Source organism: Cataglyphis hispanica, chromosome 10 (assembly GCF_021464435.1).
Source record: "Cataglyphis hispanica isolate Lineage 1 chromosome 10, ULB_Chis1_1.0, whole genome shotgun sequence".
In the NCBI taxonomy this organism is placed as follows: domain Eukaryota; kingdom Metazoa; phylum Arthropoda; class Insecta; order Hymenoptera; family Formicidae; genus Cataglyphis; species Cataglyphis hispanica.
In genome coordinates this window covers 5,995,295-6,022,908 of record NC_065963.1, presented here as the reverse complement: position 1 = coordinate 6,022,908, position 27,614 = coordinate 5,995,295, and the positions used below count along the sequence as shown (strand labels likewise).

At 38.7% G+C, this 27,614-nt stretch overlaps 1 protein-coding gene across 24 annotated transcripts in view; it reads left to right on the top strand.

Moving 5' to 3' along the window:
• LOC126852195 (polypyrimidine tract-binding protein 1) overlaps positions 1–27,614 on the top strand; it is a 351,818-nt gene that overhangs the window by 223,775 nt on the left and 100,429 nt on the right. For 23 of the 24 annotated variants that reach the window (XM_050596732.1, XM_050596721.1, XM_050596731.1 and 20 more), the window contains one exon: positions 18,290–18,394. In XM_050596732.1, coding sequence (XP_050452689.1) covers positions 18,344–18,394 — 51 coding nt within the window. In that variant the 5' untranslated portion in view covers positions 18,290–18,343. Of the gene's footprint in view, positions 1–10,740; positions 10,868–18,289; positions 18,395–27,614 lie in introns of those variants that run through there. The other variant, XM_050596730.1, reaches the window with a different exon arrangement.

Below are 27,614 nucleotides of genomic sequence, written 5' to 3'. Positions count from 1 at the left end.
CTCACCTAGAGCAGTAACGAGACCATATTGATCTTGGAAACTGGGTTAACTGCGGCGCGAATAAAGATCATGCGGTTCCGTTCGACGATTTCTTGCCACGATATTTCCGTCGCGATATTACTGTCGCGTTCTAATTAAGCATCGTACGCTCCTCGCGAATGATTTCACTATCTCTGCACCTCTCGCATAACGCATTCTTTGTTATTCTTAAAATATTAGTAATTCATAAAATGAAATATAAGAGATAATTCGAAACAGTTTTTCGTATAATTATTTACGTCAACTTTTACGTTGGCAGTATAAAAATATTTTATAGAAATATTAATATATGATATGACTTGTGAAGAGAGAGAGATAAATTTGAACAAGATCGTGAGAATTTCAAGTTTTATTATACCAAGAACCAGATTGTTCGGGGAGGGGAGGTGCAACGAACGTTATCTAATGCTGCGTCTAATGACATTTTGTCATCGCAGGTGGAACATACATACGGGGGGACGGAAAGACGATACATGTTTGATGCGGTTAAAAGCGGATCTCTCACGAGATCGACTTTCGTTCTGCGCGAAGGACCCGCGACCTTCCGTGTCCACCGCAGGGCGCGGTTGGTTGCAATCGCGTGCAATATTAATTCGGATGTTCTCAGATGAGGTGAAAATTCGATACCGCCTAGAAGCGACCCTACTCACCGTTGGTCCTCCAGTATCTCACGTGGTTTTCGTGCCGCATATACGCGGTGTCGTCGAAGTAACGCTTTTCTTCCACTATATACGAACAGAATCATTTATTATTTTAAGAATTAAATGAATTTGCTAAATATTTTTATTTTATTTAATTTCTTTGTTCTCTCTCTTTTCATCTCTGTCTCTTTGCGAAACATTCAAATACTAATCAGAAAAAATACTTAATCCAGAATGATTATTTTCATATAAGATTATCTCTCGAGATACTCCTAAATTATCTTACACATAATTATAAGACTTGTTGAGAGAGAAATCGGCGACACCCTATGTACACGAGACACCCTGAGTGATGCCACGACGACGGGCATTACATCGTGCTGCGAATGTATTGCTAGAAGGGAATATTCAATGGTCTGGTCAGGTAAATATTGGACGAGCCCGCACGTCGACGGACGCGCGTGTGCACTTGGGCGCGTTTCGAATGCATATACTCGTATGTATATAGGTATTGTACATATATCTCGATCGCGTCTCACACCCCAAAACCAGCGTACTTTCGTTGGATATTTTTTCGCGGATAGTCGCAACGACAATATTTCGATGAGAGAGACGACACGCGGATGAAGTTGTCCTCGCGCCATAGAGAGAGAGAGAGAGAAAGGGGGAGGGAAAGTGTATTTGCAATTTTATGTTTGAGAAACGGGAAAAATATGACGTACGTAATATCGCGCGCGATTGTGTACCATTCGATACGTTATATAAACCGAATTCGAGTGCCGTCCGCTTAAATTAGAATACAGTTTCGGCAGAAGCACAGTTTCTGTGTTCATGTAGGGCGAAGAAGAAAATATATCTAGAAAGAAAATGTCTAAAAATAATAAAGATATTAAATATAAAAACAAGCGGGAGGAGGAAGCATGAAAAGTCTCACCGACGACGAAGTTTGTTTACTCAGCTCGGTTTCATGCTAATGTCGCACTCCATTTCACACGAACGACCTATAATCTTCCACATGATTGAGAGATTAAGAGGGCGCGGAGACGGTGATTTTCTCGCCGGCTAAACCGCCGCGACGAGAGACGTGAAGATTTATCGGTAACGATCCGTGTTTTCTTTCTACTTTCTACCTGACGATCCCGGGTATACCGAGAAAAATTGCGTTGAAATTGAATAAATATAATATCACGAGATGACCAAAGGCTCCGTTGAAACTTTTGGGACACTTGAAGCGTTCTCCGTCGCATTATAATATAATATATATATATAAAAAAAAAAGAACAATAGATCCGGTTAATTTATTCGTGGAATTTTAATCTTATCTGTGAGAATCAAATTTCGCTCTAACATGACAGATTCTTATATAAGCATTAAAACAACGTTGCCTCACAATATGAGATTACTGTTTTAGCAACTACCGTTACGTCGTTATCGCCGATTTCGGGGGTCCTCATATCCGGCGAAACACCGTGTCGACATGAATTATGCAGCGCTTTCATCAATTTCCCGAATATGCAAACGGATCCCTGCAACGTTGGGATCTTTTTCACGGGTGTCAACGCAATTTCGGGATATGGGGGTGGAGGAGCGGCGAGTGGCAGCGATCCCCCTGTTTTCCCGATATTTCGTACAACGCCGAAAAGCGATTGAGGATCAGAGGCGCTTTTTCGCGCTCGCACGTTTAAATTAATCATGGACGGGAGAATATATCTCTCTCCCGTCTCCCTATATCGAATCTCCCCCTCGGGCGATTCTGACGAGAGAGGGCAGGAAAAAACCGGGGAGGGCAACACAGGGACAGGTCAGGGGATCGCCGGCATATACGACACGAACGGATAGATGGCGGCGAGTGGGTGTTCGGCCGGGGTCGTTCGCATAAATATGGAAATTTCGTAAATCAAGTTAGTTGACGTAGTGTCGTCGAGTTTTTCAGGGAGATAGAGAGCAACGTTATTTCTCAATTTTCTACCGCACAGTACATTTTTTTTTTATATATATGTATATGTATGTTTACGGTTTTTGCGTGAAGGTGCAGCACCAGCGATTCGACGGTCAATTAACCGTCCGTTTATACTGTACCTGTGTGCCTTTCCTTCTTTCGCACGATCTAATTAATTAATAAAAAATGTTTGCCGCGTTTCTGCGACGCGTTATTCTTTGTCGCAAGGCCCATCGAAAAACTGGAAAATCGTTAACAGAGACAGACGTGCGCAAAAAAACTGGCGTGTATCTAAAATAGAAATCTTTACGTATGTTGCTTTTTTATACTGTGGATTATAAATGTGAAATAAAAATATTTATTATTTAATAAAATATATAATTAAAAAATAATGTGACAAAATTAAAGAAAAATATATTTTTCTAAATATATGTGAAGAGATTATTTTTACAAAAAAAAATGAATTTTTAAGTGTCATTTAAAAAAAATTTTGAATGACTTTTTTCATTAGATCAATGACAGAAATCTACTTAAATATTAAATTAATAAGCTATTTTCCTACATAAATTAAATAATATAAATTTAATCATTTTAAGCTACATACGGGATACATACACATATATGTATCCAGATATTGACTATTCAAAAATTCGGACGAAAAATTACTGCTGCAAGATATGTTTTATATCACTGAATACAGCATGATATTTTCGCGTTTTTCCCATCGTCGCAAACGATCTGATAGTTTCGCGCGACTATGTCGGGACGCAGCGTACGCTGCGGGATGCGCGTTTGTAGTTAATTTCGAAAGTGGATGGTATTGGGGTTAATCCGCGACCGGGCCGAGCTCGAAACAGCGTCAGTTTAACCGCCGGGACTACATTTGCCGATTTAAGCCGCTGCTTAAATATTAGTTCAAGCGCGGCGGCGGCGGCTGCGGCTTCTCCGACGCCCCGCGGATAAAATCGCGGTGCCTTGACTGCCGTTTCCAAACCATGACCACCGTATGCGTGGATATGCTCTGAAAACAGCGGCGCATTTAACGCGGATTAAAAACTTCGCAGAATAATCGAATGTTTGAAACAAAAACACGTGCGAAAAGGTAAAAATACGAAGAGTAAGAAAAAAAAAATGCATATTATTTGCGAAAGATATCGATTTCAAAATCTCATAAAATTAAATAATTTTCTTTCATATATATTATTAATATGCTAGATGCCTCATACATCCTTTGACATGTTGAATTTAGCATCCCGAAGAGGCCAAATTGTCGCATTTAATCGTGGGAAAAAATTATTCGATTAATATTAAATCAAATAATTAAATTCGCTTTATTCGCCACTTGACGTCATACGATAATGGGTTTTCCCGCAAAACCAGAATTATCGCAAATGGACAAACGGAATCGGTCGTTTCGTTCGACATCATAATTGAATCCCGTTTTAATTCCGCCATCGATTAAATAATAAAGCCCTGTCCTTTACGAGGAGGATCCGTAATCCAATCTTGTCGCCAGAAACTCGAGGTCATAGGAAGTATTGTAACTCGGGTACTATCCCTGTGCTCGGCACGGGTTATCGGGAAAGTAGAGTAGATGGATAGAAAGAAGAGAAATGTAACCGGAAGAAAGCACAATGCAACAATGACAAGGAAACAACGGTGAGAGGGAGGAGGAAGGAATCGAATTAAAATCCAATTGTCTTCGGTTGCAGCTTCTCGTAGCTCGCGACATTGATTCGATTTGGGACGAAAAGGACGGCAGAGTCTGGAGAGGATGAATGGGAGAAAGAAAAGAGAGAGAGAAGAGAGAGAGAAAAGCGGAGCCCAGGTCCGTTGAAAAAACGGCACCCGAGAGGATTTTCCGTCGCGTAGGCTGTCGCCCCGTTCTTTTGCGGTATTACACCTCACGTATTTACGTGCTTCATCTCCCGCATGCGTGCGTGCGTGTCTCGTCGCGACACACGCGAACGGCACGCGGGACACTCGAATTTGATTTATGCCTCGCTCGATGCTCGTACGTTCTCTCGCTTCGCGTTGAATCTCGCTCCCTCGCGAGTCGACGGCATTTTTCGAAAAATAATATGCACAGACAAGAGCGATACACACGCTCGAATATTTCGGAAATACCATCGGGAAATCTGTGCGCCTCGTCGTTTACTCAGTGATTTATCCGTTGATTTCCGGCCTTTAAAATATTTACGAAGACATCTCTCTGCACGCTGGAATTTTTCCTAGTCAAATGAGTTTTATCGAAATGAGGAGAAGCCGGTACTCGCGCGTTCATGAATTTAAAAATAAAATTGCGCGAATGGAGAATTTGCGATTGCGACATTATCTCGCATTTTGTTCCGCAAAATCTCCACAAAATTCACTTTCTCAAATTTGTCGCTTTCAATGTGCAATTTATTCAGATTGTTAACTCGTACTTTTTTTTTTTTTTACCGAGATGCGCTCTACTTTCTAAAACATTTTCGTCGACGTATCGTAGACGGAACAACTTCTGCTTTCGACGAAACTTGTCGCGTCGTCTTCCAACTATCGAACTGGAATTCATTCTCACGAAATTCAGAGAAAGACGCTTACTAACTGCTACTAACAATGAATGACCAAACTTATTCATTCTTGTCTTATATTCTTCGTTGCTTGAGAACTGCGGTTTAAAATTGTCGTTTACCTTTTTTAACCCTTGAATATATTTGCAAATAAATAAATAATTAAATCAAAACGAAACAAAATGTATTTGTATAATAATAAAAGATTGATAATTGATGATATTATTTTCTTGAATGTCTCCAAAAAAAGGAGAATTTATTTGAAAAATGATAAGGAAAGGTAATGCTAAATCGTTCCCCTATAATTCAACGTAATTTGATTCAACAGCTGTTATTTCGTGTTTTATTACCTCTGGAAATTCAATTCTTTCTCTCTTTTTTTTTTTTTGTCTATTGAAATTTAACTGTCTTATCGTGCGATCGCAATCTGCGGCGGACGTAACTGAGGCGTAAATTATTATCTTCCATGCTCGCATCGCGCGGAAGAGCGTGCTTTTATTATTGTCGACGACAAGGAGCGGAGGAACGTGGACCGGGATATCGTTCGCCGCGAGATGAAATCAAGCGAGCCGGGAAAGAGAATCGGATTTTGGGTTCAACGCGATGAATGATTAAAATGGAATTTCGCGACTCGGAAGTCGGAGAAACGCTCTGACATCATAGTTAGGAAGCCGACTGCGAGAAAACCGGTCGGACCTTTCTCGAATCGTCCAATGGAATTACTTAACTCATCCATCCATCGCCCGAGGGACACGAAGAAACTAGGGTGGGAAGTAGTCCACTGCGAAGCAAGGGAACGAGATAGACAGTTTCTACCGGGCAGGGAGCCACTGCTATGGTCGCATTATAACGTTTGTTGATCGTTAAGGATCTGGAAATCCGATTTGCTCGATCTCGTGAAGGACTTGGACGGTCGTCAAAGCACCATACTCGATAAATTTCTCGCTGATGTCAGTTTTCTCGTTATTAGACAGAAATTCGACACATCTGATGCTCAATTATATCACTTAAATTTGAGTAACTACTATCGATCCATAACAAATAAATGCGTTTTGTGCTAAAGATTAAAAAGTAACATCAAGTTTATTTGATTTATTAATATACATAATTTTTCTTAAAAAAAATTTCAGATAAATTGCAGAAATGATACAATATGATTTAAACAATTTATTTAAATGCTTCGTGCAAACTCGCATGCTTGAATACCTGTTATAATGAATACATCCACTCATTTAGGAGACGACGGCGAGTTTTTCAAGGCGGTAAAATTTTGTTGTGTTGCCGGTTCAAACTCTTTTCAGTATCCCGGACGATCTATCCGAGATTACTTTGCAAACTTCAGGAAATAACCAATGTAGCTGCATGCGGCGTATAGGACGAAAATAGGTTTGCTGCCGCGCAAATGTGTACATTGCATCACGAGCCGATGGATAAAGGATTGTTTTTAATTACGGTTCTCCCGTCCCGTTTCCTGTTTTTCGTCGGGAAAAGTTTCACGCGACGATACTCTCGTCCCCCGATACGTTCCTCCCTTTCCCGACGAAGTTGGAAAAGTATCGAAGTTCGCACGACCATCTGTTGATCTCCGCAATCGTCAGCCGAAGATAAAACGCTTCACGTCGAGTCGCGAGATAAAGTGGGAAACGTGTCCCGGGATTAAATGGAAATGTCTGTTGTCCCTCGAGATAATAGATAATAAATGAACTTCCAACTCTTATACGCGAGCATAGTGGCAAAAAATAACTGATGATTATATGGTTATCATTTTTAATCTATACTTTTTTTTTCCATTAAACTGATTGAACTCTCCTATTATATAAAAAGAATCGATAAAATTATTACCGTGAAATCAACCTACATATATGTATAATTAATATTGTGTAAATTTTATCGTGTATATTTTCATGTCATTTTAATTTATAAAATATATTTTATTTCTTGACGAAAAATTGTTGAGCAAAAGGCTGGGATTTTAAAGCAGATATTCCTTTTTTTTTTTTAGATTTACCATTTGCATAAAATTGTGCAAAAATAACAACGCGCGTCTAACAAGTCTAAGACCCAATAAACACGCGGCTGAAATCGCATCGTCGTCGTCGGAATTTTGGAAAGGAGCTTACGGTGACGGATTCTCTCGTCGCGTTCGTCTTTACGCGAGATGCGTTGAAAAATCCGCAATTCAGATGTAGCTCCCTCCTCGCGCATCGTTGTCGTGTCGGTGCATCGCGAGCGTTCTCGGTCGCTAAAAAAGGAAAACCGAACGGAGGAAACGGGGGTTTGCTTCGCGTTTGCGAGGGCCGCGAACCGAGAATAGCAGGCGTGGCCCGAAAACTTTTGATAACACTTGCAAATTGCTTTCGAAAATAGAATAACAATCCAATTTCGCCGCTCGCGACGGTCGACTGTGAGGCTGCCGGCTTTAGGCTCCACGAAGGGGATGAATTCGTACGTACGTAGGGAAATGAATTCGTGTACGCTCTCGCATGATGTGTTGAATTCGACGAATTGGCAGACGGTCCTCGAAGACTTCGAAATTGAAACGATGTTAACTATCGGAGGATTTTTTAACGCCCGGTAGTTTTAAGCGATGTATACCCTGTCGAAGGATTATTTGGATAAGAATGGACGCAGATAGAATAATCTATTGGAATGAATTGAGGATTGAATTGTATCAGATTGAAATATATGCGACAAATTAATACTGAAACAAATTTTTGTAAATATTTATTTTTCGCAAGTTAAGTATTGTGTTGAAAATTTTACTGTATTCGACATTTTTATAGTTTAATTGTTCGGACGCATTTATAATAATATCTCGTAAAGTAATTATAAAAAGCAGTAATTTTCTTGCTCAGATTAACATCGCTAATTTTCGTACGTTTGTCGATTTCTATCAGCTTGTCGATAATGAAATTTATGAAAGAGATTTCTTCGAAGAGCATATCTAGTTAGCGATGACATTATGGAACGGGGTGTGTTCTAGACAAGAGAGTTGAATGGCCAAGAAAAGACAAAAATCAGCTTCGTGAAACGTGCTGGCGACGGCAATCTTCGCCGTTTTCCGGACAATCGGGCGACGTTCTTTCCGCTTCCGCAATTCATCTGTCGTTTCTGTCGATATAATTGCCGTTATATATTTTGTGGAAAACGTCCGAAAAACGGTCTTTTTCTCGATCGATCTCATTTTTATTATTGCACTGTGACGAAAAGGGCGCGATTAATAAGACAGTTTTTACTTTTTTTGTTATTCTTGTTTATAAATTAATTTCATTTCAAATGAATTTTATTTTACATTATAATTTGTTCTCTTTTTATGAACCTTTTAATTTTTTATGACAACTCAAATAAATTTACATTGAATTTTTATTTCTGTGAAACGCGGGATGTCATGTTCGATTTTTTACGGTGGTTTGAAATTTAAGAGGACTTGAGAGATCACGTACTATTTAAGGTTAAACGAACAACAGCTCTCTTCGAAGGAAACGAGCTTCTTGCTCACTGTTCTTTTCGAGCTGTGCTTGGATAAGATCCGTCGAAGGCGGGACTATAAAACCAACTTTTACGATCAAGCTAGCGACGTTGGACGGCGACGAGCATTACTTTATACAAGTTTCTGTTCGCAGAATTCGCTGTATATCATGGCACGCACAACTAATTTTTCAGTAGCTTCGTCGTTCATTTTAACACTTTTCTCAGTTCTTTCTTTGAAAGTATTGCCTATTTGAAAATATTTCTTTTTTATTATTTTAAAGAAGTTTGAAAGTATAAAAATACAGAGGTTTGCGAATATAAAAATACACAGGAAATTTTTGCAATTTAATGATCCAATCCAGGATCATATAACGAAGATTAAGTACGTTAATATGGAAATAGAGCGTTATCGCGAGATCAATCTCTCGCATTTCTATCTCTTTTCGCAATTAGAAACCTTTCGTTAATCAATGGCTATAATTATCGTTCTACCTTCGTTTTACCCTTTCCTTTGAATCATGCTCTTTTCCGATATATTAGTCTACTTTCATCTTCAGACTACCTTTCCACTATCTTCCTCTTATTTACCAATGATTTTTAATCAATAATCCTTCTCTTACACTGAACGAGGCCGAATATTAAAAAGTATTAGCGCAAAATATAATTTTTTCTGCTTAATTAAAATTTAGTGAAAATAATTGTTCCTATATTAAACGATTGAAGCGATTCTGAAAGAGATTGAAGTTTAAGAGGTTGATATTAAAAGAATATTAATAGATTCATAGACGCGTCTCTTATTCCTGTGAAAAATATAATATAAAAATAGAAGTACATTTAATTAAATTAATTGCAAGTTATACGTAGAAAAGATGGTTATTTCAATTAAATATCTTGCAGCTCTTCTTACATAGAGATTTATCTATTGTAGAGTTCGAAGACGTTGAAATCGGCTTGCCGGGGAAGATCCATATTTTCAACGTGAAAGAGTGAAATATCGGTACCGACAGCGACGCGCTTTTGTAGCAGGATCGAGATATCCCGCACATGAATGGCGGAAGCATATCTCAAAGGATCGGCGAGAGGAGCAATGCTTTAAATTTCATCTGCTCCACGTCCGACCTTAATCGCATACGGCCGACTAAATTTCCCATTCAGCTTTTCCTCGCGGGACCGTTTCCCGCGGACTTCTTTGCAACGAAATTATAAAGGCGATCGCGAGTTTTCTCGCGAAAATGGTTCAAATTGTATCGCGTCGACTTCAGAACGGTATAATAAAATCATAACCGACACACTCGATGCAATATTCGATTTTTCGAAGAACGCAGTCGTTTTAACACATTCGAATGAAACATATATTTAAGAATTTTGTGCTATCGCTTAATTTATTACTTTATTTCTGATTTTATCGAAAATGGTTAAGAAAAAGTTACATTTAAAAAAAGCGGCTCTTATTATTAAACATTTATTCGTTTAACAATGCTCGGAGCTACGGTCGCGCGGAGTTTGCTTGAAGAAACTGATACATATTTGTATTATTTAAAGCGATATATTTTTATGTATAATAAGATAATTACTTTTCTCAGCATTTTTAATGCTATACATGCTTACTTCCAGATGATATTAATTCTCAATAAAATTGCAATTTAGATGCAATCCTAACTGATTTAACTTTATGGAATTAAGCAATTGTTAAACGATAAATTCAATATGAGAACTTTTCAAAACAAAGATTTATCGTTTTATTCTTTTTAAAATATAAATTATGTGTTGCTTTCAAATTTAGTAATATTGTGTACATATTAATTTCATTGCGTTCAATTACGATTATACAGAAAATAAGACAATAGCGATTATTTTTTTGAATAGATTTAATTTCTACAAGTTTCAAAGTACATAAAATATATGTAAGTTTTAAAGAAGTCCATGAGAGATAATTTCTATACTAAACGTTTGCTGTTTTATTTACATTATCAACTAAGCGAGATCGAGTTCAATCTTATAAACAAAAACAACAAACGATCGGAATGGCAACCATAATATACACATGGAAGGGCTGTATATAAACAATACTTTTCTGTATCATGCCGTCAGTCGAACGCGTTGCTCCGTCGCGTTATATTTACATAACAGTTCCGTGACTTGATCTTACCCGACACCTAATGTTGGCCGTATTTAAGAAAATAATAAAAGTGCTCAAGTACAAGAGGAAAAAATTCAAGATGAAGGTACTGTACAAGTGTTCTTTAAATGTAGCTCGAAAATTAAAGAGGAAATTCGAGTTTTCGGAAACATCGATTATTCGCCATCGGTCCTTAATTCGTCCGCATATTCGAAAGATACGCGGAAGAAAAAAGGATTACCACGTCCTGTCTAAGAATTTTTCTTTAGAAATTTGTGTACGATTCGTGATTTATTTGACATGCTTTTGAAAGTCATATTATTTTTGACCGACAGCTCAGTTTGATAATCGAGAAAAATTCTTGGCTACTTTCGCGACTACCGGCTCTTTGGAAGCTTTTTCGATGTCCTTTGAATCTTTCCAATTGCCGACCCGTACTTTCGAAACTTGCGAAACGAACAATTCCTTCGTGAAGTGTATCTGGTACTTTATTCTTTGATTTGAAGTCACACTTCCGGCACAACGGATATTATTTTTACGCCACTACGTTCTCCCATTGTTCCTGACGTTCGCTTAAGCTTTTTAGCTCGCACGAAGAACTCTTAAGTATCTCTTGAAAAACCGTCGGTAAGTTTACTTTCTTCCGCGATTATGGCTTATTAAGTTTTCATGCCTTTATTAGTCGAGTTTCCCCTTTTGTTCCTCAAAGATTTCCAGAAAATTATCCATAAATGTGACTTTACATTATTCTTTATGAACATAGTATATAACTGCCGCTCTATTTATTCTTCCTGAGACCAATCGTGCTCGGTTAAAAAAAAAAATTGCTCGATTAAAAAAAAAAAATTTATTATATATATTGTATATCTTGAAAGTAACTATTTTATCGACTACTTGCTTCTCATAAAAAATGGCAACAATAAAAGCTCGACGTATTTTTACATTTAATCTGATAAAGAGCACTCTTTATTTATGCTCTCCGTAAGTATAGTTAATGTCAATATCATGTCACTGTGTTGTAATTTGAGTCTCGTATGTTATGTCTCTCATATTTCTTACGTCCAAGGGTGCCGAAATTTTACAAGATTTCGCACAGGCGGAAATTCGCAGAACATAAATTACAATACGCAGGATTTAAATGGTGAACTTTTTACGTAACCTTCGTTCTTATCTCACCCTATATTTTTCCGCCGCGTGTAGCTGGAAGGCAAGGATAATGATATTCGCGATCGCGACGGTTGCCGCTGTATTTTCGCCGTGAGTTTTCTGCGTATTTTTTAAGAACGCGTTATTCTGAAATTCATGAAGCCAAATGACGTGATCGCGATAAAAAAAATAAAGCGTGAGGAAGGGCCCTCCACGAAGAATTTCCGTGTTTAAGTACGCGAGATCGAAAGCTGTTCCGAGATTATATTTTGAAATTGAAGATTCAAAAATTGTAATAGTCTTATAATAAATGTGTGTTTGAGAAAACGCGAATATCGATGGATTGTACAAATAATTTCGAATTTTTCGTCTTTGAAATAACAAACATAATATAGTATCAAACGAACAGATCTATCGTTGAAACTATATTGAGCATGAATTATTTATTATAACTCTCGAACTATCGAGTTTCCTTTTTTCCCCTCAAAAGTTACATTCGTTGAAACTTAATTTACTTCAGGGAAGTCGGCGAATTTTCCGCGTGCGTCTCCCATCTTGTGTTTGATTTTCGGAAAAGTCGTACATCACGACGAGCATATACATACGCACATACACGCTCACAGTCACACACATGTATTTGTCGTCGCTCGTCGGCTTTACTCCTCTGCGAAGATGCTCGCCCGTATTTCGTAGGCAGCGGGCATTATTTTGAAATTCATGAGGTCGAATGGCGTAACCGCGTAAGGCTGAAGTTTGGGGCGCCGTGAAGGGATGACGAAGTGGCCCGGTTGAAGTAACTTTTGTCGGTGTGTACGAAACGGCGACCGAGAAGGAAAAAAGGCGTTGCGCGCGCGAGACGCCTCGTCGGAGAATGCTCGCTATTTTGCATGCGCCGGCGGAAAGTGCACCGTCGATATTTAAATATCCAGTCGTTTCCGGAATTAAATATAACTCTGAGAATTTTTTTTTTTTTCTTTATATGTGCGACGAGCGATTGCGAAACGCGACTGCCACTGGCGGCTAAATTTTTTTCCCGTCAGAGATTACTCATTCTTGCGGACTTTATTATTACAAAAGATCAATCCACGTAGTATATTTTTACACTGCGATTTATTCTTTAAAGGAATAAATTATTCTTCCGATATTAATAAAAAGAAATCCGACGGAAAACTATCTGCGGTGTTATTTTATGCGTCTTTATGTCTGTCAATTTTCCAAGACGGGATATCTCAGCCTTTGTATTTTGGGAGAAGCTTCTTTGTGGGCGATTTATCGGGCTAACAATGAGGAACAACAACGCGAACTACTTGTAAATTATCAGCGCATGATACTCCTTTGGATTTGCGAGCCTCGCGTTATTCTAGTCGAATCATTTTGTAATTCATGATCCATCAAAATTAATGATCAATTAGCACATGAGCTTTGTTATTAATAAATAGAAAAAAATCTCTTTTTACGCAAGTTTACCGTGTTTTCTTACCGCTAGCACATCTATCAATTTCGCATTAGATCGATGGGAACGCGCCAAGCAAGCTTCTCTCCTGACCGCAAGATGTAAATGAAATCTCTTGACTGTACGCGCTAATTAAAGGGAATTCTCGCATCGACTTCATTAGCGATCCGCGCGTGGGAGGAAAACGCTAATGATGATAATCGCGGGCGTCATATTGATAACGGCGATCGGCACCATATTATGTCGAATTTTTCAATACCACTCTTATTCATGAGTATTAAATTAACCATTCCATTCGTTGAGTCGAGCGAATTTTTATTCGCGAGAGCAAATAAAACATAATACGATGTGTCCTAGAATCACCGACATCTCTTTCATCAGTCGAGCTTTTCGCGATCGATTCAATTTTATTTCTCGTCGATTTTTTTCAACGTCGAGAAGAATTTTTTGTATCATAAGTAATTAAAACCGAAGATTTTCTTCGCGGGCTAAAGATGGAGAGATCGCATTATGTAATTAATTTCAGATGAACATTTAATTGAGAGAAATTTAATCAGTGTTTACAAATATATATATATATATATATATATATATATATATATATATATTTTTTTTTTCTTGGGAATTTATCATTTTAAATTGTAAGTCGGCCGATTATCCCAACCGATAATCCGGTTTCCCGTTTGCCGTCTGACTCGACGAGTTCGCGAAATTCCAACGCGATGCACGAAAAAGAAGATGCGATCCACTTTTGTGGCTCTTTGTGCGTTTCGAATATCGGATCGTTCCATCCTCTCTGTTCACGGTTGAATGATGTCGAAGCACGACGATCGCGGTATAAGCGTTCCACCCTAACGAGCGGCTTTAATTTCTGCCCTCTTTCCACATCATTTGCTGTAGAGAAGAGTTTCGAAGAGAAACACGACTCGACCCGAACTCTCTCATCGAATTATCTGGCTTGTAGACAAGTTTGTGATACAAGCCGTATAGACTTTCCTTATTAATTATCATGATATCATCAATTTAATCTATATTGATTAATATATTATTGATTAATTTCCTTTGTTTATTGCATTCGATAAAATTTCTGTTAATATGAGAAGTCTTTTATATTGACAATTACAAAAAATTGAGAAAATCTATAAACTTTTGTAGTTGAATAATATTTTTTACAAATTTTATTAGCGATATTTATTTCTCGAGAGTATTAGTGTCATTGCACGGTTAATTATATTGGCTTATCTTCTACCAGAGTTATTTTAATAACCAAACATTTCTTCGCGCCAAGTTAGCAACCGAGGCGTCAATGAAACGGATTGACGTTTATCCCTCATAGGTACCCTTTATTGACAGTATTCGGTCTTTATTGCATAACGATGACCCGCGGTCGCAGGTGCGCGATGCCGATCAATCGTCGATAAATTTGCGTCAGGCGATATTAATAACGACTCCTCTCGCGTGGCTGTCAATTTCACGGGAGAAACAAAACTTGGTTCATCACTGCGGGAATATGGCGCGCATGTAGAAGCGTAGATTGGATAGCAAGGTAATAAAGTGGAATAGGATTCGTACATATAATCCTCTGCCTCGTAAAACGAAACCATTCAACTCTACTCGAGGCCTCTGAGATCTTTGTAATCTCTCAACTAAAGTTTCTACCGGTCGGAAGAACGCGCGTATCCAGAAGCCATCCATCTCGAAAAGCAATAATGGTCTTTCGCCTCGGTTTTCTTGGCAGCCTATCACCACGGCCAATATTATTTTAGTGACGTTACATCGCGTGTTTCGCATCCTTCCGTCGCTCGTCGACGTCGTCGTCGTCGTCGTTGTCGTGCGAGAAAATTGACCTACCTATCCAAGGATAGGCAATCGCCAGTTCGTAAACGTCTAGTGACCATACAGGAGATAACGGGATCGGGTCTAAAATTGCTTTCGGTAGCGACTTTGAAGCTCAGATTTTGATCGCAAAATTGTACCATTATCTTTTTTATCGAATCAAAAAGAAAGATATTGTTTTATTCGTGTGTATGATTATAATAACATTTTTAGATATAGTTAATAAATATTATACATCTAAATAAAGCAAACAAAATTAAACTATTAAGGGAACGAATATATTTTTTCTCGCTTTTCGGTGATTAATTATGACTTAAAACACCTACGACGTTCGACATTTACTCGGCTGGTAGCCGGTGATCCAGATACGAACTCGATGGAGCGTATCGTCAAGTTCTCTTCCTCGACGGCATCCGCCCAGAGCTTCATCGGGTTCCGCAGCCGGCGCGTGAGATTGGTTTGTCATCCGAGCGAAGCTCCATCGTTTCTAGAATACTCGGCTCTCATGGACGATCTTGAGACAATTCCGTGCGGATCATCGGGCACGCGGGTATCGCACGGAAGATTGGTCCTTCAGCGGAAGTGAGAAGGACGAAAGAAAAGGAAAACAGGGAACGAGACACGGGGCTCGCTTCTTGGATTTAAGATCTCGACGGTTCTCGAGAATAGAGAGAAAACAACTCCGCGATCCGCGAAGTTGAAAGAACAGACGGGCGGGGGATGCTTCTTCAAGGTGGGGTGGATAATCGGAAGATGAAAAACGGGGGATAGAGTGAGAGACAGGGAGAGAACGCGCTATTCGTGAATCTAAGAGTTACGAGGCTTTGAAGCGAAAGGGAGAGGAGGAGAGTAGCCGGGCCATAATCCATACATTCGCGAGAAATAAATAATACACGAGCACCGGATCGGGCGGTTGGCTCCGCCGTACATTGGTCAGAGGATGAACTTCTACCTCCCATATTCGAGGAAAATATACGGAAACCGAGTCCCTTTCCACGACTCGTCTCCACCCACGAGATTCTGTCTCTCCCTTCCCCCCCCCCTCTCTCTCTCTTTCTATGTGTGTATGTGTGTGATCGCAGAGATATGGATGAGAACTGTTCTATACAAGAGCTCCTTCTTATCGCTCTTTGAACGATATTCCGTCTAACAACGCGCACTCGATGTGCCGAGAACGTTTGCGATGCACTTTCGGAAGATAAACTGCGTACAAGATGTGCGTCATCGCGGAAAACGCATCCCTCTAATTGCGCTCCCGTCAGATCTTTTCTTTCGTTTATTTTTTTAGTTGGAGAATAATTTGTGATTTTCTCCCTATGTGAGCACAAATGGTTTTGTGCTAATATAAATACATATTTAATACTTTTCTATGTTTCTCGTATTTCGCAGGAAACTGCTTTGCATGAAAAGCATCGGTAAACATAGAAAAAATAATTTTCATTAAATTTACAAAAAAAAAAAAAAGTGTCGTAAAGCAAATATTGAAGGCCCTACATTTGTTTTTCTTGGGCGAAAGATGCAAATTTATAACTCGTGCGCGCAACTCGAAAGAAAAATATTCTAAAGTAGATAAAAAAAAAAAGAATAAGAGAGAAAAAGAATATCGATACTTCGTAAATTATTGGATGTAAATGATCTAAATTAAATCGGCATCTTTTCAATCAAAGGGTAATGAAGTCTTGAAGCTTTTTTGTTCTATTCGAGAAGTGACCGCGATTGAGTCCACGCAAGATGCGCTTTCTTCCGCTTTCTTCGTCCGGTCATCTTTATTGTCTTTGATCTTGCATTCCGTTTCGAGAATCCCCAGTGGCGGTTTTCCTTACGAGTTTATGAGTTATCTTCCACGTGCGCGTTTGGCCATTGCAAACACGTCACAGTGAAGGCTCTCGCAGTCAAAGCTCACCTGCAGATTTAAGTATAGTACGAAGTACGTCACCGACCGCGACTGCATAATGTAATCCATAATTCGTGAATAAATGCAGCAACGGTAAAGCCGGTCCGGATAAATATTTTGTTAAGTTCTTTCATGATACACGCGATGTTCCTGTTTGACGGCGAACGTCAACGAGAAAAAAACCGTGACTGTATAATGAATGAAGAAGTCGTAATTGCGAAAAGACAAATTTGTATAATTATAATATTTTATATTTTATATTTTTGAAATAAATTATAACGCGTGTAAAATATCAATGTGGTAATAATGATGTAATAAAATTTAATAAAAATAATTTGTAAATAGATATGCGTATGTGTGTGTGTGTGTGTAATGTGTATTACTAAAGTGTTATAATCTGATTAAATTTGTAGTTAATTACTCTGAAATATCATAAATATAACGTTTGCTTTGCACTTGCCTCTGTAAATCTTTCTTTGCAGTAATTGTGACAGAAGGCCGATTAACGATTCTAAGAGATGAGTCGAAAGAGGATGTTCTGTGCAGATGTTGATTCGCAAAGAGAGGCATAGGGATTAATTATTAATATCTCGCGAGAAAGAGAAAGGAGAGAGTGTGTATTTTCTGTTCGCTCGACTGACCGCAACGTTTTCCGTTTCCTACGAAGACTCGGTTAAGCATTTAGATTCAGACTCACGTTTAAAAGCGTCTCACACTGCTGTAATATGTTTCCTGATCCTGATTTCTTTTGACGACAAATTCGAGATTTATCAATGTTCCAAGGACGGAACGTCAAATGAGAGGATTTGCTTCTTTCTACTCTTTAAGTAATCGAGAGATGCTCTCAACGCTTTAATTTATTTCAGTTCCTCTCGAAAGCTTCAGGAATTAAATCGGCGCAATTAGCATTCGCAAAACTATACTCAATGTTATTTCATAAATATTTTACAGTTTCCTCACTCTTTTTCTCTCTTTCTTTTTTCTTGTATCGCGATAACATTTTGCCATCCGTGCGATCCAAAGATATCTTATGATACGTCGAAGATCGTCGTAATGTAGATTTATGCGAACGGCGGTGTAATCCTGAATTACATCATTGCAAACAGTCGCGAAATACATGTGGTGTAAAATAGAATTTATCGAGAACTCATGGTCTGAAGGAGCTATTTATATCACACGAATGTGTTTTATTGTTACAGAGGGGTAGCGACGAGCTTCTGTCGCAAAGTGGGGCAGTCAGCAATGGTGCTTCAATGAGTCCGCAACCTCATCACGCAGCCGACAACAACAATGACGCCAAGAAGGTGAGTGCTTTTAATTAAATCAGCGAGCATTCTTCCCGCATTTCCACGCGATAATCACAGTCCCTAAAGATATTTACAAAGATTCTTTATAGATAATTGAAAGAGAATCCCCATTATCGGAGAATAATTATTATTTGTCATCATTTTTTATTTATATATATAATAACATTTTTTTTTCTCGAAATGCTCTCGGAATAGAGTCGCAAATTTGTACTTTATATATTGCGTCTTTCTTCTCGAAAGAAAAATCCCTCTTTTCGATTTCGGCGACGGCAATAATACACGTGGTACGGCGGAATAAAATACAAGGAACGCCGATAACTTCCTTCTCGGTCCGTCCATTTCACCGATGGCGGAAAGCGGTCGTGCGGTGCTTTTTGGGCGAGCTTTTCTCTCCCTCTCTCTTTTCTTTCTCTCTTCCCCCGAGTTGCCTCACGGCGAACCGACCGCAACCAGAACGCGCAACGAACCATAAATCATCGCATACCAAAGAGAAATTCGTATGCAGTGACCTCGATTGAAATGCGTCCATTGAAATCTGATCGGTCGCTTTCGCGTTCCCCGAAGAGTTCTCGCGTTCCTTCCGGCTTTCCCATCGCAACGAACGTATGGCTGTCCGTCAAAGAGACCGGGAAATCGTTTTTTAATTTTTTTCTGTCCAAGTCGACGCTGATTCGCTGCATGTAGAAATTTTGTGACGAAACGACCCGACAAAAATTGTCGGTACACGAACTCGCGATGTGGGAAACTTAATTTTTCACGGCGGCCAATTATTATTCTTTGCGCATAACGACGCACGTCAACGAGAGATATGACAATTATTAATTAGTCTCGTGTATGTGTGTGTGTGTGTGTGTGTGTGTCGCGAGATAATCGACTACCGATAGACGAAGAGAAATTATCGACGTGTATCTCTACGGGAAAAATTAATTTTCGGCGCAACCCTTGCGCATCGCATCAAAAAGTAGAGAGAGAACAGCCGCCCGATAGCTTGACGATTATTAATCGATCTACTTACGGGATCGCGAAAGTATAGATTATTTTGTGAATGCCATTAAGAGCACCCTGTATTTATGTCCCGGTGAAATTAATAGTCGGTTGAGAGATGAATTTTTTTATATATTTTCTCGAATATAAAGAGTCGATAAATTTTTCGTATCAATATTTTGGATGTTTATATTTATTTCAATTTTCTGAAAATGTAGAGATTAAAAATGCACACGACTCATCGGGAATAAAAAAAAAGTAATACTTTCGCAAGTGAGAGGAAAAATGCGACATAAGTTATAGCCTTTTAGCGAGGTAACGTACCTTAATTAATATTTTGCACGCTCCGCCGTGGCGACAGCCGTTTAAGCTTCGCCTCGGGAAGAGGACGGAACAGCACTTTTCTCGCGCACCTGCTCTCGTCACGTATACTCGACGTCGTCACACGTCGTTTCGACGAAGACATGAAAAAAATTGTGAAATTTCTGGAACGCAAACGACGTCGACGACGGCGTGTTTGAAAACCGCATCGGGGAACACACGGTCTCATGTCTCGGATCACTCGGTTGCACGTGCACCACCGGATGTAGTCTAAAAGTTCGACCTCGTTCCTCCCCGAGCGTCGTTAATCATTTTCGTATATATGTAGTTGCAAACAGAGACAAGCTCTGGTGGACGAGATACGTAAAGCGATCTGCTTTCATTTTCCACGGAATTTACCGAAATCCTTGTTTAACTGAATCAGCGAGTTTTTGCAACACCGAAAAATGTCGATACGATTTGATTAATAGTTTGATAGTGAGATGTAGGCGTTCTAACATTATTTGTATTTTAATATAAAGATAAATTAATGGAATTCTCTTCGAAATGCACGGTCTTTTAACGTATGTGATGTAAATTGACGATTTGCGTACGCATCGTGTGTTATTTTTTCTTCAACTTTATTGTTATCTTTGTTATGACAAACAATGTCATTTAGAAATGTCAAGGCAATCTTAATAGCCTCGTTAAAACAACTGGCGGTGCGGGAAGCTAACTAGTCTAATTTTTTAGCAGTTGGATACACGTTTAAAATATCGTTCTCTTTATCTACATTCAATATATAAATCACTCGAAATAAATGTTTATTATTAAAACACTCATTGCAAACAAGCAATTATTGCTGCACTTTTATATCTTATTATTACATCTCTTCGTAGAAATTATATATATATATATATATATATATATATATATATATATATGTTAATTAATTTTATACACATTATAATTATAATTATAATAACTTACACAATTCTCTTCCTCTCTTTGTTGTCATAAAATTACAAACAACAAAGAGCGCTACTGTTTTACAGAGCATTCACGAAAATGAAAATAATCATGCTGCATGTCGCTTGACATTTTCCACAGCATATTAATATCTCGAGAAGTATGCAAGAACGCATTATGATGGCGCGACGCGTGTAACGCGAAACCTATCGCCGATCGTTAATGTAACATGTTGTTCACGTGCTTTTTACGTGTATATTTACTCGTGACATCGCGAGGACGGATTTGGTGACAAAGCCGGAGTCTTTCCGGCTTGCCGCCTTTTACTTTGAAAATGTACACGCTCTACTTTCCGACGAAAATTCTCGTACGACGAGAGAAACTGCAGGAAATTATTAGCCATTGCCGAGTATGAACACGTTTGTTTTACGCGCCAGCTGAAGACGCAACATTTACGTGGCGCGCAAAAAATACCGCAGGAAAATATCACAGAGAAACTGCGGCAAAGCCCCGTTACATTATCGTACTTAAAACAATAACAGCACGAGAATAATGTTGTAATAGAAATTCAAAAAGGAAATAAAATTTCTATATACTAATTAAATTATGTAGTTAGGTCGATTTATGTAATGATAATGTAATATATATAATATAACGTAATATATAATTTACAAATTATTACAGTATACAAATAATTTGCTTCTGTCTCGTAAAAAAAGGACAGTTCCTTCTAGAAATATTTTAAAAAAAAATGTTTCAAAATTATATTTCGTGCCCACAAGATGATCAGAATTACTATTTGTTGGTTTCTTTCCTAAACGTGGGTGAGAATAGCTTTGGGACCTTTCCCTTCTCGGTTGCGGAATTGCTCCTAGCCGGAGCAATTTTGCTCCGACCCACGGTATATATTTCGGAACGACTCTGCCATAACACATATGCCTCTTACTTAATATAAATTGGCGTTTGGGAAAAGGGTCTGGAGGGTGCAATTTATCAAAGAGGAAATCGAACCCGCGCTGCGCCCGCCATCGGCGCGAAATCTGTTAGGAGCTAGAAAAAAAAGTCGATCCCTCTGGGCGGACGGGGAAGAAGGGGCGCGGTTAAGGAAACGTATAGGGAATCATCTTCTTACAATCCGGGACTGTGTTTTCATCTTTCTTTCTCTCTCGACAAAACTCGCTGACCGACGTACATCATCTGCTCGCTGTCATTACGAGCGTACAACAAACGCTTTTCCAAGTCTCTCTTTCTCTCTCTTCATCTTTTTATCTCAATGTTTCTTTTTAGCTCTTTCGCTTTTAGATACATTATTTTTTTTTACAGCATAATCCCTCTCACGTATTTTTCAAAGCTTGTTTGCGAGTGGTGCGAAAGCTCTCTGCTTCGGCGCTTTATTAACTTATAATTAGAAAGATTTTTTGAAACTATATTTGCATCATTTTTTTTTTTTTTTAGAAATCATATGATGTATTTTTATTTACTAATGTGTTAATGAAGAAGAGAGAAGACAGAAAAAAATGTACAATTTTTATTTTAATCGATTATTTAACTTTCTTTATAACATGTTCGCAAAAATCACGCAAATTAATCTTGGTGCAAAGAAAGCGACGCGCCGAAAAATCACTATTTCATGATGCTTGCGGGGTGCAAAATCTGCGGGTGCGAAGAGTCGAAAAGCGAGTAAAAAGGAAGGTGACGAGGTAAAGGCGAGAATTTCTCCTTCTCTTGAAAGCGCGACCAGACGGAGGAGTAGAAAAAGGAAAAAAGTCCTGCCGATGTTCGTAGACGATCTGAAGAGGTACTACGCTCGTGAAGCTCGTAGAAGCTCCCATTCATTGCGCCTTCCAGGCTGAATAAAGTTTCGTGGGAAAGAGAGGGAGAGAGAGAGAGAGAGAGAGAGAGAGAGAGAGAGAGAGCAAGGTACAACCTTCCGCCGTCATATTTCCACTACCTTACCTTCGGGGCTTTTCTCTCGGTATCAATCGCTCCGGATTCGCCTGTAGATTTGTCCTCCTCTTCGACAAATCTCCGCGAAACGAGTGTCCCCCATCTGGTTGGGATATTGTAACAATCGAGGAATAGCCAAGTCTTTGGACAGGTTTCTCGATCGTCGCTTGGTCACTCAGGATTCTTTACTCAACTCTCCGACTAGCAACAGAGTGCTGCACGTAAGTGGCAATCTCTGCTGTGTTTATGTACTTGTGATTTATTTTCTTCTAAAAATCATCGCTTTTACACACGTGCGCGTTCTTTAAATGCGATAACATTATTTTAAAAAAAAACTTTGTTTTTTTAAAAAAGCATTGGTTGCGATACGATCATTCTTTTTCGATAGGGGTCAATGCAATGCGAGCTTGTGTCCTTCCTCGGACGGACGCACGTACTCTTCGGAAAATCGTATAATGCGGCATTAACTCTATAACGTTGCTAAGTGGATGCGAATCCGCTTTAATACGGATTTTTAATTTGCTCTATAAGATTCCATCTAGCGTGAATAATCGCGTTTGAGGAGCAGGGTGAAAGGGGAGGAAACGCGGATTAAACGCGGGTATATAAATTGATTAGTTGCACGCTCGGCTTAATGAGGACCGTGTAATTTACATTGCGGCCGTTGTGAATTGCTAATTTTAATAATCGCGAAACTGGACCCGCTGAAACGTAAATACTACGTCTCTATCAGCGTCGCATTTCTGTTTCGTAAATAATATCCCGTAGAAAATTAATATCGCAATTTGTATTTCCATCAATTACAAAGCATGATGATTGCGATTCTTTCGAAAATTTAGCCTTTAATCTTCCATTGTTCCACATACGTGTAATGAATCATGAATTAACTTTTCGTAAACCGGGGCTATTTTATTAAAAACGAGAAAAATAAATTCGGCAAATAACATCAATGCTCAATAATATCATTTTGAACTTATTTAATATTTGAGTCCAAATCTTTAATGCGCGTACCACAAGAACGATTAAAATAAATTATCAAAAAATTTACTTAAGATATTAAATATAAAGAAAAAAAAATGAAAAGATATTGTTATACTTTGTATGTTGCAAGAATTTAGGCTTTGGTACAAAATTATCTACACTTTTGCTCAGCTTTTTAAGCTGTTAAATTCCTCTGCGTGTTGGCTATTCGATATTCTTAAATTTCGCAGAATGAAGGACAAAAACTTGGGACGAACTGACCGATAAAAACCGCCCCAGCGTGTTCGCTTTATTAAGACGGCAACGGGTCTCTTTTGTCCCCGTTTCTTTTTGATGTTCCATTTTCTACCTCGTTCCGTTCCATTATCCACGAATGGTAGCCATATTACTACTTATTCGCGTGTCCACGTGTCTCTCGATACACTAGAGGATAAAAATGAGGAGATTGGTATTAGAGAACATCAAGGCTTTGTTAAGGATGTTATAATCGATTATCGGTTCTTCGCGACTCTTTATTTTTATTTCGATCATCTTTTTTACTTGTGATTGTCACGATTTGTACAATATTTGCGTGCCTTAATAAATATTTCTTCTTCTTAATTCTCCAGTCAAGTATAAGTCAAATATGTAAAAGCGCTTAAAAATCTGTTCAATTTTTTAACGTGTTTTATTTTCGCGAAAGTAATCGGAATAGAACGATATATTTATATCTGTCGGAATCTTTCTACCAACGCATCTGCGCGGAAATTTATCAGTTGTACGTTCTTCGTTTCCGCATTCTTCGCTGGAAGAATGTTGTGTCCATGTGCTCACGCGCTTACTTGCAACTACCAATAAGTTGACGTAGTCGTCGTGTCGGCAGCGGCGAAGTATTCGAGATTGCTGGCGGCATACAGTACGCGAGGAGAAGAGTTGCCCCTCCGTTCCATTTTCCTCCGCGAATCCCGGAATTTTATATTAAAAACGTATATATATCCGCGGGAGGGTGGAAAAGGATTTGGACGGAAGGAGGGGGAGGGAGGGGGAGGGCAATCGCCGACGCGGGACGTCTGAAACCGGACTGGAACTTCTCGCTGGCGTATCTGACATATTTCATGCCGGAATGTTTCTCTCCGAATGCACCGGAACGTCGAGCACGATTTTCGAATGCCAGCCGTCCCTCGTGTGGATAATCTCGATTTCTCGATTCAAAAGCGGCAGGCAGTATCGTATCGTATCGTACCGCGCGGCGCCGGGCAAAGTATCACTGGCATGTCCACTCGACCGGTAAATATTTCTTCTCACGGCGATTAATTCGAGTTGCGCGCATCTGACTATGTCTCTTACGATGAATTTCTGACATTATTTTTTCTCATTTTTCAGGAATGAAATGCAATTATTGAAGTTAAAAAGGCTGAAAAACTTTAATAACCGTTCTATTGATCGTGTAGAGATGTTATGTTGGGGGAGTAAATTAATAGTGTAATCTCATAATGGAAAAATTTTGGAATCTACTTTTTATTACAGTTTTATAATCTTATCTGTACGTCTGTAGAAAATTGTTTTATAAAATAATTAATATTTGCCGTGTGTTTCGAATAGTGCAAAGTCGGACAGAATTTCAATCACGTTTCATGTAGAATTCTGTATCCCGTGCCAATCTGTTCAAAGTCCGATGAGACACCGTCTCGCATTTAGCAACATCAATTAATAGTACTTGTGTCAAATCCAAGCGACATCGAATTAAAATAGACGATGAAGAGGATCGTTGAATTAGGTTACGACTGATTTGAGCCATGATGCTACGGTCGGGAAATAGACGACCCGGCGAGGCTCTCTATAATATAAACACAATATATTACTGATCCATCATTTAAAAATATGCAGTCTATAACAAGCGCGATATGTCTGAAAAAAATTAGAAAACTTATTATGTTCTAAAATTAAAAACGTGATAGAATCTCGCTTTGACAGCTCCATCGACATATCTACATTTATGTTGTGTCATACATCATTATAAAATCAAAATATTTTCCAAACGGATATTTTTATCAGTAAACACAATTAATCTTCAATTTAGTTTTCCAAACTTGTCTACGTAGATATCTCTCTTTTTTCATATGTTACGCAATACAGTAACAATTTTATAACTTGTGTCAATTACACGATAACCGGCATTGTGTTATTCCCCAGAAACGACGAATAATTGGCCATAAGTTGACGTTAAATGAAATCTCGAGGTCGACAAAAGCGTGTAAATAAAAAAAAAAGCATTCTTTGCGTGACCGCTCGGCTTCGCCCCAATTTGCTACGCTTTTTTACCATTCTTCTCTCTGGTGAGTTTTACGCTAAAAATATATATTCACGGAGTGCTCTCGATATCGATGTATATATAATCGTTCGAAAGAGGCAAAGGAACCGATGATGGCAAGGCAGGAAGGGGGTCGATAACGCCGATTCGGAAGCTACAAAAGAATTAAAGCGCGGGTGATATAATTGCTACTCCGATGGTGTAGTAATATTACGAGTGGGATATATGTGCTTTTAGTCCGAGTGACCTGACAAAGCTGTCGTTTAGATAAATTGCTTCCACCTGCAGCTGTCGTCCCGTCGGATGAATCGCGCGATTGACTGACGTTTCGGTTTCCTCGTGAAAAATGTGATTATCGTGCGATACGCAAAACGCGGGTAATACGTTTTATTTTTTAACGCGAATTTTTACTTATATAATTATTTGTAGAAATGGTGTGTCTATATCTATAATAATTTACAATAATGACAGAAAATAATTCTATAAAAAATCATTAAGCACGCAACATGATGAATATTTATAAATTATATCAAGGGAGTATATCTACAGCTAAAGAGCTCTGTGCAGCTGTGCAACTTATATCCACAGCTGCGTCGATAAATGATAACAATCGACTTCTATATAAAACACGATCGAGACACGAACATCTTTATCTTGTTAGCGGACCAGCAGTCGTTAGTGTGTGGTCGCTATTTTCTCTTTCCGGGAGGGGGGGATTTTTTTTTACGTTCTCATTACATGAATTTAATGCACTGACGCGTTTGCTAACGAACTCGATAACGGCAAAAGTAACGTTAACGGCACGAACGACAACCCGTCCTATCTTTACGACGGCCTTTATTTGCCGGATAAGCGGCAACTGCGGAAACGTTCTTTCGCATCGCAGGCATGCCACTTATCGAATGGAACCGGAGGAAAGCTTGTTGTAGCGCGCGTGTAAACGAGAGGAAGTCTGTCGTTCGTTCTTGCGCAACGCGCGTCGTATAGTCGCCTTAAAAATACGAAGGCTCGACGATGAATTTATCGACGTCTGTCGACGCGACGGAGCTTTAAAGCAGTTTCCATAGAACGAGGGGAGGGAAGCGCAACTTGAATATTTCCATACCGGAATTACAAAGAGAATATTTTCGTCTCGCCTTTCCGAAAGATACTTTGCCACTGATCAGTTTCGAGCTTATCGTAGAATCAACGTAACGTTTATCAATATGCAAAAATTTGATTGTAATTTATTTCAAATTTGAATCTTGTAAATTTTGCGCCAGCTTATAAATTGTTCCTTTTATATTATGAGTTCGATTCGATTTGAATCGAAATATACGCTGTGCATCGGACGTGTCGCTAGACAGAGAAGCGAAGCATGACAAATGTGCAATTTATCACGCGGAGATTAGGACAATAAGTTGGAGAACCAGAGCTACAAAATAGTATGAAACGGGTAACGAGATTCCTATTAAGATTCAAAGCTCTGGACTCATGCCAAGTCTTTCTAAAACACGAATAAAGGTGCATATGTAAGCTGCATTCACTTTGCGAATAATTTAGACAAATTGCCATCTCATCCGACATTATCGGTCACTTGAATAAATCGTTTTAATCATTTTAGTTTACTATGCAATTTTTTCAAATCTATGTTGATATTAATTATTGCAGCACGCTATGCGACTATAAGTATAATTACTTTTTAATTTCAGAATTTTGCAGAAAATGATGTTTTGCAATAATATACCTAACCCGCAAAAGTAAAAC